This window comes from Prionailurus bengalensis, chromosome D1, assembly GCF_016509475.1.
Source record: "Prionailurus bengalensis isolate Pbe53 chromosome D1, Fcat_Pben_1.1_paternal_pri, whole genome shotgun sequence".
Classification (NCBI taxonomy): Eukaryota; Metazoa; Chordata; class Mammalia; order Carnivora; family Felidae; genus Prionailurus; species Prionailurus bengalensis.
Window position 1 is genome coordinate 103,440,502 of NC_057346.1, and position 11,779 is coordinate 103,452,280.

The 11,779-nt window shown below is 43.3% G+C and overlaps 1 protein-coding gene across 1 annotated transcript; it reads left to right on the forward strand.

Annotated features, from left to right (window-relative positions):
- Positions 1-6,510: 6,510 nt before the first annotated feature.
- LOC122484353 (olfactory receptor 9I1-like) lies at positions 6,511-7,452 on the forward strand. Its single transcript, XM_043582307.1, has one exon. The coding sequence runs from the start codon at positions 6,511-6,513 to the stop codon at positions 7,450-7,452; it is 942 nt and encodes a 313-aa protein (XP_043438242.1).
- The last annotated feature ends 4,327 nt before the right edge of the window (positions 7,453-11,779 follow it).

Sequence of the window (11,779 nt, forward strand, 5' to 3'; positions counted from 1 at the left end):
ATAGCAGACACTCAGCATCTTTGGTTTTCTTTGAAATTGTCCTCTGCCCTTTGCCACGTGGGCCTACTGGATAGAAGAATCACATTCGGGTGTGTTTTGAGTTCAGGGACCCTCCATGCTGCTCACCGTCTCAAAACAGAGGGCCCGGTCATCTTGGATCTGGATTTATGAAGATTTCAGGAGCTGGCTACAGTAGCACAGACCTGGGGATCTTCCTGAGCTTTCCATTTCCTCCCTTGAGCATCTGCTTTTTTTGCATCATCCATAGATCAGTCTCATTAAGTTGAACCACTGCTTGTGCACTGTCTTTCCAGAATCCATTTGGCAAAGTCTTGTGGCGCTCTTGCTGGTCCGATGATGATAGGGCTACTTGTTCTGATTGTGCTGGCGTCTGGCAAACAGGCAATTTTGTTTCGTGTTTATTTATTCATCAATACTTCTTTCCGAAAGAGACTTGCAGTGGCTTATAAAAATGCATGGCAGGCAGTCAGATACAATAAATTAAAAATGAGGGATGAGACTTGGGCAAAGTGCACGTCGGTAGATTATAATGAGGAGCCAGGAGCAAGGCTGGTTCACACGACTTTTGTCTTACCACTTTGCACTGTGTTAGAGGTGATGCTTCCTTGGTGTCCGCACACTCCTCATTAGAGTTTGATTCCGCTGGTGGCCCTGTGTGTCCTTCTGCCCTCTCATCCCCGCAGACAAGATGTAGCCAATAAAGGTGATACCACAGAAGGGGGGACATGTGCAGTGTCAGTGACTCGGGATTGAAGCAATTTTCCAAAATCTTCATCTGACTTATGTTACTTTTCCTCCTGGCCCAGGCGTAGTAGGTAATTTAGGTAAGCTGCTAAAAAACTCTGGGCATACAAATGGTGTCCCTTACATGATAACTCATTATGCCCATACGCACGAGCAAATAGTGGTTGGGGACACGCCTGGGAGACAGACAGATGTGGTTCAAATCTCGGTGTAGTGGTTCAGCTCAACCACATTAGGCCTCCCTCTGTTTTCTGGTCCATCAATTGGGACAATGATGACATGTCCCGGGGTGGGGTGTTGTGGGAAGTAAATGAGGCGGTTTACGTAAAGCACCTGAAACAGTATTCAGCACACAGTGGGGGGTTTCTGCCATTCATCATATTATTATCAGTGTGTGCTCTTTCCATCTCTCACTGGACTTTTTAAATTTTATTTTTTATTTTTTATTTTTTAAAATTTGCATCCAAATGAGTTAGCATACAGTGCAACAATGATTTCAGGAGTAGATTCCTTGATGCCCCTTTACCCATTTAGCCCATCCTCCCGTCCCACACCCTCTCCAGAAACCCTCAGTTTGTTCTCCATATTTATGAGTCTCTTCTGTTTTGTCCTCTCCCCTGTTTTTATATTTTTGCTTCCCTTCCCTCATGTTCATCTGTTTTGTCTCTTCAAGTCCTCATATGAGTGAAGCATATGATATTTGTCTTTCTCTGACTGACTAATTTTGCTCAGCGTATTGCCCTCTAGTTCCATCCACGTAGTTGCAAATGGCAAGATTTCATTCTTCTTGATTGCTGAGTAATACTCCATTGTATATATATCCCACATCTTCTTTATCCATTCATCCATCGATGGACACTTGGGCTCTTTCCATACTTTGTCTGTTGTTGATAGTGCTGCTATAAACATGGGGGTGCATGTGTCCCTTCGAAACAGCACCCCTGTATCCCTTGGATAAATACCTAGTAGTGCAATTGCTGGGTCATAGGGTAGTTCTATTTTTAGTTTTTTGAGGAACCTCCATACTGTTTTCCAGGGTGGCTGCACCAGCTTGCATTCCCATCTCACTGGACTTTTAAGAGAAGTGAGAACATCACGTTCCAGAGGAGGACACAGCGACGGGAAGGTAACGGCTCAGGCTTACACAATGCATTGGTGGCAGAAACTGGACTTGAATTCAAGCTCTAGATGCAGTTCCCAGCCTTTCTGCTATAGATACTCTCTCGGGTTGATCCTACTCAGCTGCCTCTCCCCAACCATGAACTTCTCCCTCCAAGGAAAATAGCTCCCGTCATCCAGGGGGGATCAATTAGGGTGGTGGCAGAATGAAGTGAGTCTCCTGACCTGTGCCCCCCCCCCCCCCAGCTCAGGCTGCCCGAAACTGGACCACAGGCTGGCTCCTGGTGATGAGCCCTGCTGTCGGTTAGCAGAAGCACAATGAACTTGGAATCAGAAGTCCTGGTGCCATTTATTACCTGTGTGGCCTTGGGAAAGTTGGTTTAGTCACCTTGTGCCTCATTTTACTCAGCGATACGATGGGGGGTAAATGACGTTTCTGAACCACAGAACAACCCCAAATCATTTTTGTAACAGTCACATGTATTGAGTATTTACTCCATACTAGGAACAGTGCATGTGTTTCCTTGAATGATCTCTTTTACTTCTCAGAACACAGCAGTGCTGTGATTGTTATTGCATAGGTGTTCAGGATGGGCTTCTCGAGGTCAAGTACCTTGCTCAAGGTCTCACAAATAGAAATGACTGAGTCTGAGTTGGGAATAAGCTCTGTCTTTAGGGCCCATTTTCTTAGCCACTATGCTGTATTTTGGGGATTGCAGCCTTATTATTTTTTAAAGTTTTATTTATTTATTTTTAGAGAGACAGACAGTGCAAGTGGGAGAGGGGCAGAGAGAGAGAGAGAGGGAGAGAGAGAATCCCAAGCAGGCTCCGCAATGTCAGAGCAGAGCCCGACGTGGGTCTGGAACTCGTGAAACCGTGAGATCATGACCTGAGTCGAGACCAAGAGTCGGACGCTTAACCCACTGAGCCACCCAGGTGCCCCTCCAGTCTTATCTTTTAAATAAATTTTTGTTTATTTTTTACTGAAGTATAATTAACATACAGTGTTATGTTAGTTTCAAATGTACAATATAATGATTCAACAATTCTATACATTACTCAGTGCTCATCACATTAAGTGTCGTTACTCCCTTCCATTTTGCCCATCTCCCCTTCACCTCCCTTCTGGTTTGTTCTCTGTATTTAAGAGTCTGTTTGGGTTTTTTTTTGTCTCTTTTTTGTCTTTGTTTGTTCGTGTGTCTTATATTTTAATTCCAAATTCAGAATTCAAGAGTAAAATCACATGGGATTTGTGAAATCATATGGTATTTGTCCTTCTCTAACTTTTTTTACTCAGCATAATATACTCTAGGTCCATCTATGTTGTTGCAAATGACAATCTTATTTTAAAAATATTTATTGAGAGAGAGAGAGAGAGAGAGAGCGAGCACAAGTGGGGGAGGGGCAGAGAGAGAGGGAAACACAGAATTTGAAGCAGGCTCCAGGCTCTGAGCTGTCAGCACAGAGCCCGACATGGGGTTCGAACTCACAAACCATGAAATCATGACCTGAGCCAAAGTCTGACACTTAACTGGCTGAGCCACCTAGGTGCCCCAAGACCTTATTTTTTAAATTAATTCTGTGTGTGTTGTATATATGTATATACATACATATATATATATATATATATGCATACACACAGAATTAATTAAAAAAATAAGGTCTTATATATATATATATATACACACACACACACACACACACACACAATACACACACACACACGTATATATATTATGTACATATACCATATCTTCTTTATCTATTCATCTATGGATGGACACCTGGGTTGCTTCCATATCTTGGCTATTGCAAATAATGCTGCCAGAAACATAGGGGTGTGTGTATCTTTTTGAATTAGTGTTTTCCTTTTTTGAGGGGTAAATACCCAATAGTGGAATTAGTGGACCATATGGTAATTCCATTTGTAATTTTTTGAGGGCCCTCCATACTGGTTTTTTACGCAGTGATCACAGGCTGATCCTTGGGACTCTGATACCTTAGGAGCTCCTCTCCATATTAGGAAGTAGACACTTCTGAACAAAGCTGTCTTGAAAATGTCTCATAAGGACCTGAAAAACTCCGTATTATTTTGTACTGGGAGTGGGGTTGCCCCATGGAGATGATTCGTATCTCCATTTTCTACTCTTTGTGGATGAAAGTGTGAAAGTAAGTGTGAATAGTTAACTGATCCCTAGCATTTCTACTAAAATGCCACCTTTCCAATGAAATTTCTTTTTTGAAATGTTTATTTATTTATTTTTGAGAGAAAGAGAGAGAGAGAGAGGCAGACAGAGAGGCAGACAGAGAGGCAGACAGAAAATACCGAGCAGGCTCTGTGCTGTCAGCACAGAGACTGATGAGGGGCTCGAACTCAAGAACCATGAGATCATGACCTGAGCTGAAATCAAGAGTCAGATGCTTAACCGAACGTGCCACCCAGGCACCCTGAAACTTCTTTTAAAAATGTTTATTTATGGGGCGCCTGGGTGGCGCAGTCGGTTAAGCGTCCGACTTCAGCCAGGTCACGATCTCGCGGTCCCGGAGTTTGAGCCCCGCGTCGGGCTCTGGGCTGATGGCTCAGAGCCTGGAGCCTGTTTCCAATTCTGTGTCTCCCTCTCTCTCTGCCCCTCGCCCGTTCATGCTCTGTCTCTCTCTGTCCCAAAAATAAATAAACGTTAAAAAAAAATAAAAAATGTTTATTTATTTATTCTGAGAGAGAGAATGAGTATGAGTGTGGGAGGGGCAGAGAGAGAGAGAGAGAGAAAGAGAGAGAGAGAAAATCCCAAGCAGGCTTCACGCTCAGCGTGGAGCTCAACATGGGGCTCGATCTCACGAACTATGAGATCATGACCTGAGCCAAAATCAAAAGTCAGATGCTTAACCGACTGAGCCACCCAGGCACCCCTCTAATGAACCTTCTAATGGTCCTGTTTAATACTCCCTTCTTTACTTTGACTCTCCCAATTCCCCACACCATGCGTGTGTGTGTGTGCGTGTGTGTGTGTGTGTGTGTGTGTGTTTAACAGCACTTATCATCTATCATGGTGGAAAATATACTTCTTCTTTTTTTAAAAAATATATTGCATATGACTGGCTCTCTGCTAGAATGCTCTAGAAGGGCAAAGATCTTTGTCTGTGTTGTTCTGAGGAACCAGAAGACTGCTTGCCATTCTCAGTTCTCAGTAGATTCTCATGGAATAAATAAATGAGTATAGTCTGTCTCTCTCTCTCTGTTTTCCCCTTTGGTCAAGAAGAGTTGGGTGAATTACTTTTAGAACACAGCAAATCATTGTTTTGGCTGAAGGTCAAGATTAGATTGGGCTGTAAGGAAAAAAAAAAACCCTCCTAAATAGTCACATTGTCAGGAATTCAGCAGGGGAAAAACACCAGATGCTGACCTTTATTTCATCCATAGATCAGCTTTTGTCAAACATTGATCAAAGTTTCATTTTCTTATTTATCTGAAATCCTATGAGATCTCTCTCAAATTCAGTTTTTATTTCAAGGATGGAAGGAAGACAAAAATAACTACCTTTGAAGTCTGCATTCAGTATTCCCATTACCCCAGATCATCTGCATCCAAAGGTACAGAGACAAGATTGTCCAATACTTGGCAAGAACTCTAACTGTATTAGAATTCTAAACCCAGTGTGATGCCTTTGTCCCTTAATGAGCTGGGCAGGCTAATTCTGGAATGGCTCGATTGAAGCATCTCATTGATTGATAATGATCTGGCATTTAAAAAAATGGGACAGGTCCTTTGGAATAAGAGGAGAATTTGGAAACCAGGCCATGCTGCTTGGCAGGAACAGAGAGGACAAAGCGACTTGGTGGGCAACAGGTGGCAGAGGTTCTAACAGACCTTGTTCTTCAAGGCTCGCTTCTTGCATCCCGTTCCATTGTGTTCACGTGCACCTCAAAAACAACCACAAAAAGAGATACGGTTGATACTGAGACTCCAGGGGGCTGTGGACTGGGAGATAAGAAGATGCCAAAATGTCCACGAACCTAGGAGGGTGTTACTCTGCTATTGTAGAGTTTGGAAAAAATACTTCTAAGCGTGTGAGTCAGACCATGTGCTAGGAACGGTACATCAGTTATGTTCTTCACGACAGTAACCTTGGCATTGAAATGCCTATGACACCAACAAGGAGACTGGTATTCAGATACATGCATGAACTTGCCCAAGGTCTCAAGGGATTTGAACCTAGGTCTGATTTCAAAGCCCATGTACTTAGTACTATACCACTAGGATTTCTCCAACAAAGTGGTGCTTTCTAGCTCTGTTGTGAAGCTGATGAGGGTTTCCAATTCGGAACCTGTCAGAAGTTTGGAAAGGTCTAAGGAACTGAGTTCTAGCTCCAGCTTTGCCTGTCTGCCGTGAAATAATGAACTGGTCACTTCACCTCTTTGACCCTCATACTCTTCTCTCAAAAGTGGGAGGCACAATATATGCTTCGAAGGATTTCCAAAATATCAAATGAAGTAAAGTTTGCAAACAATGTAAAGTGCTTTACAAACCTAAAAAATCATGACCATTGCTGAGAGTGATCAAATCGATCACCTTAGTTTGTCTTTAATGAGATTTTATTTTTTTTTATTTCAGTGGATGACCTGGGATTCATGGCAGAGAATGACACTGTGGTGACAGAATTCATTCTAATGGCATTCCAGCTGTCGGCAGGGCTGCAAATGAGTCTCTTCTTTATGTTTCTGGTCCTATATTTTGTCACCGTGGGGGGCAACCTGGGCATGATAGTGTTGATTCAGAGAGACCTTCGTCTCCAAACTCCCATGTACTTCTTCCTCCGCCACCTTTCCTTCCTGGACATTTGCTACTCTTCTGTCATTGTCCCTCAGTTGCTTGAGACCTTGGGTACCCGTAAGATGGCCATCACTTACGAACGCTGTGCCACCCAGTTCTTCTTCTTTACACTCTGTGCCAGCACCGAATGTTTCCTTTTGGCTGTGATGGCCTATGACCGCTATATGGCTGTGTGTAACCCCCTCTTCTATGCCACTGCCATGACACCACAGACCTGCCTAGGGCTGGTGGCTGGGGCATATGCTGGTGCCATGGTCAACGCTGTGATCCGCACTGGGTGTACCTTTTCGATCTCCTTCTGTAAGTCCAACCACGTGGACTTCTTTTTTTGTGACCTCCCACCCCTGCTGAAGCTTGCCTGTAGTGAGACCAAGCCACGGGAACGGGTCATCTACCTCCTAGCTTTCTTGGTCATTACGACCAGCATTTCAGTGATTCTTATATCCTACTTTTTTATCATTCATGCTATTTTGAAGATTCGTACAGCAGGTGGCAAAGCCAAGACTTTCTCCACCTGTGTTTCTCACATGACTGCAGTGGCTCTTTTCTTTGGGACGCTCATATTCATATACCTGAAAGGTAACATGGGCACATCACTTGGGGAGGATAAGATTGTGTCAGTATTTTACACGGTGGTCATCCCTATGCTGAACCCAATGATCTACAGCTTGAGAAACAAGGAAGTGAAGGAGGCTCTGAAGAAAACTCTCAACAGGATAAAGGTTTCCCAAGTACAGTAACACTTGAGCTCCATGAATTCAGAAGCTCCTGCAAACCATCCTTTGGGCTTCTCTCTTTAACACATGAACTAGATTTCACAATGACAAAGACATATTGAGGCAAAAAAAAATATGTAGCTTTGGGTATCAGCAATTTCTTTATTAGTTCTATGACCTTCAGTCAGAAATTCTCTGCCCCAGTTTTCACATCAGTAAAAATTCCTGCCTTGCTATGATTAAAGCCAGGATGAAGAGAGATGGAATGCCAAAGGGCTTTATAAATAATAACATGCTATAAAATTGAAAATTGACTTTCTCACCTGTCCTGGGTATTGCTGAGTGTTTTCTCAGCTACTTGAGTTAAAAAAATTCAAGCTGCCAAGCTAACTTTTGCACTTGAATAATTATAAAACCATGGCTTCTTGTTTGCATGGTGAGGGTAGTTACATTCTTTGCTTGTGGGTAGGGGGATGGAAATCAGCCTTGACCAAAGAAACCTTGTCCCAACATTCAATCATATCCAATTTAGGTGTTTGTCATAAAAAAATACAAGCAGTTAAAGAGAGGAAGGAAAAATAGAGGGGAAAGGAGATGTAAACTGGGAAATGTTCACCTAGAATATGTTCACCCACTTCCCAAGATAGCACAGAGGACAGAGATACTGTAGAATAAAAGTATGTAGAATAAAAGATGTAAAGTTTGCATTAATTATTGGAAGTAATTTGATCTGATGTGGAGCTGAACTGAGCCCCACATATAACTTCTGAAATACTTCTTGATCACCAAAGGTCAGAAACTCTATTTTGTTTCTGAAGGATTGTTCAAAGAACATCTCAAGCTGGTTTCTAGTTCCCATTAATGAAAACCATTATGTACTTCCATCATTGGTAGGACTTTTACTCTATTGTCAGAAGGCAGATAACCATGAATCTGACTGCCACTTTTTAATGATCTCCTTTGGCTAGAAACATTATCTGGCAAATGTCTCCATACAGATTCCACAATCCTACTCATCAATGCAGCAAATATTTACGGACTACTATGTATCAGCCATAATACTAGGTTCAGGAATACAGAAACGAATAAGATAGACGTGGTTCTTCCTTCATGGGGATTAGAACTTGCCGCATAGACATATGTAAACCATCGCAGTTAATTTAGTTTTTCATATGGTTTTGGAAAGTGGAAAAAAAGCAACACAGGATATTGTTATACTGTACAGTCGGGTTCTGACCTAGTTTGGTGTGGTCAGCAAAGGCTTCCCTGAGGAACTGACATTGATGCTGAGGCTTAGTGGGAAGCCTGTCATAGTCATGGGCTGAGGAGCTGAGGGAAGCCAGAGTGGCTGCAGCATAAGGACAGGGGCTGAGTGTGACACGCAGCTGGAGAATTCGGGAGCAACTGGGTCACGGAGAGCCTCGCAGGCTCGCTTGGGGACTTCTGGACTTTACTGCAAGAGCAAGGCTTGAAATGGTCCTGTCTGAAATTTTTTTAAAAATGTTTTTATTTATTTTTGTGACAGGGAGAGACAGAGCATGAGCAGGAGAAGGGCAGAGAGAGAGGGAGACGCAGAATCGGAAGCAGGCTCCAGGCTCTGAGCTGTCAGCACAGAGCCCGACACGGGGCTCGAACCCACAAATGGTGAGATCATGACCTGACCCAAAGTCAGATGCCCAACCAACTGAGCCATCCAGGTGCCCCAAGTCCTGTCTGAATTTTAAAAAGATCTCTTTGGGGCGCCTGGGTGGCTCAGTAGGTTAAGCATCCGACTTCGGCTCAGGTCATGATCTCACGGTCTGTGAGTTCGAGCCCCACGTCGGGCTCTGTGCTGACAGTTCAGAGCCTGGAGCCTGCTTCGGATTCTGTGTCTCTCTCTCTCTCCCTGACCCTCCCCCGTTCATGCTCTGTCTCTCTCTGTCTCAAAAACAAATAAACATTAAAAAAAATTTAAAAAGATCTCTTTGGCTACGGTGTGATGGCTGGGGGGGGGGGCGGGCCTGTGGTGGTGCAGATGGAAGGAAGCATACCCATTTCGTCTAAGAGGCAACCAATGGTGCATTCTGGGATATGCGGTTTGATTTCCACACAATACTGTGTGCTTTGTTCTAAAATATGTACAAGGGCAGGGCACCTGGGTGGCTCAGTTGGTTGAGCGTCTGACTCTTGATGTCGGCTCAGCTCATGATCCTAGATCGTAGGATCGAGCCTCACGTTGGCTCCATGCTGAGCGCAGAGCCTGCTTAAGATTCTCTCTCTCTCCCTGTCCCTCTCCCCTGCTTCCGCATGCTCTCTTTCTAAAATAAAATAAAATAAAATAAAATAAAATAAAATAAAATAAAATAAAATACATATAAGAGCAGAGAAAGCTCACAAGTGCATGACCATGATGTTGGTATAACACTGATTCTTAGAAAATGGTGACATTTGGGAAATACACTTTTGGAGGCATCTACTTTTTCACTGGTACACTTGTCCTTCTCTGCATGCAGCCTTCCTTAGATATACATCGAAATGGCCATCAACTTCTCCCTTTCAAGGGGACAACACATTTTCATTAACCCCTACTGTGTGCCAGGTTGTTTCAGTAGGCTGAAGAAATCACTCCTTGCAGGGTTTCTTACATGCATAAAGTCAGGAAAAGCCTTTAACTTAAAAAACATATATAAATGCAGGGCACCTGGGTGGCTCAGTTGGTTAAGTGTCTGACTTTGGCTCAGGTCATGATCTCACTATTTGTGAGTTCAAGCCCCCTGTCGGGCTCTCTGCTGTCAGCACAGAGCCCGCTTCAGGTCCTCTCTCTCTCTCTCTCTCTCTCTCTCTCTCTCTCTGCCCCTCCCACCCTCGTGCTCTCTGTCTCTCAAAAATAAATAAACACTTAAAAAAGATATATAAATGGGGAAAATGCTAGACAGTGAGTGTGCTATTTTGGTGGTGGTGGTGGGGCTTCCAAGATTCCTCCCCCCTTCTACTTGGTGAGTGGCCACAAACTACCTATAAATGAATGACCTTTGATGCAGGTACAGTATTTGATGTACATACAACTACTTCAGGGGTGCACCAAGTGGACAAAAATAAAATGAGGCTTTAGTGTGTTTTAGGGGATTGCTTTCCGATTAACGTGCGAAGGCACAGAAAGAAATGGCCTTTGTGGTGAATTTCCACTTGCATAATTTAATCAATGAGTGAAAACGTCTGTAAATCACCTAATGTGTGTTGAGCAAGGTACCAAGAGTTCTTGCTTATCTCATTGACAGGTCTCCTTTTTATTTTTTATTTTTAGTATTGAAGTTTAGTTGACATACAGCATTATATCAGTTTCAGGTGTATAATACAGTGATTCGAGAGTTCTATGCATTACTCAAAGCTTACCACGTTAAGCGTGTGTTCTGGGGGGTGAGGGGGTCTTTAGGGTTTTCTCTGTACAGTATCATGTCACTTGTAATTAGTGACAGCTTTACTTCTTTACCAGTCTGGAGGCCTAGTATTTCTTTTTTCTTGCCTGGGCTAGGACTTCCAGTACTATATTGAATAAAAGTGGCAAGAGTGGACATCTTTGTCTCGTTTTTGATAGGTCTCACTTTGAAAACAGTCTTTACGATAATCTGTCAGAAAATGGAATCCTCTGGTTGATTTTATGTGTCAGTTTTGGCTGAGTTAGAGAGTGCCCAGATACTTGGCCAAACGTTATTTTTGGTGTATCTGTGAAGATGCTTCCAGATGATATTGGCATTTGAATCAGTGGATCCAGTGACACAAGTTGCCCTCCCCCTATAGAGGTGAACATGACCCAATCCAGTGAAGGCTTGAATAGGGCAATAGGCAGAGGAAGGGAGAAATCATTCCTCCTACTCTGCCTGACTGCCTGAGGTGCACTTGGAGGGAAATCCACACCATTGGCTTCCCTGGTTCTCAGGCTTCAGACCGAATTGCACCACTGTCTTCCTGAATCTCCTGGATTGTTTCAGCTTCCATACAAGAATCTGTGTGAGCCAGTTCCTTACAATAAATGTCCAATGCCATAAACAGATCCGTCTCCTCCGAAAGTTTTCTACCACCCTCTTGATTATTATTGTTTTGTGATAAAAATACTTAACATAAGATCAACTCTTTTAACAAATTTTTAATATAGATTGTGGTGATATTTTCACTACCACGAACCACCCTGAAGTGGCTTAAAAGAATCTTCATAAAGGGGCTCCTGGATGGCTCAGTCGGTTAAGCATCGACTCCTGATTTTGGCTCAGGTCATGATCATGAAGTCCTGGTCATGAGATCGAGCCCCATATCAGGCTTGGCATGGACTGCAGATCCTGGGATTCTCTCTCTCCCTGCCCCTTCCTCACTCATG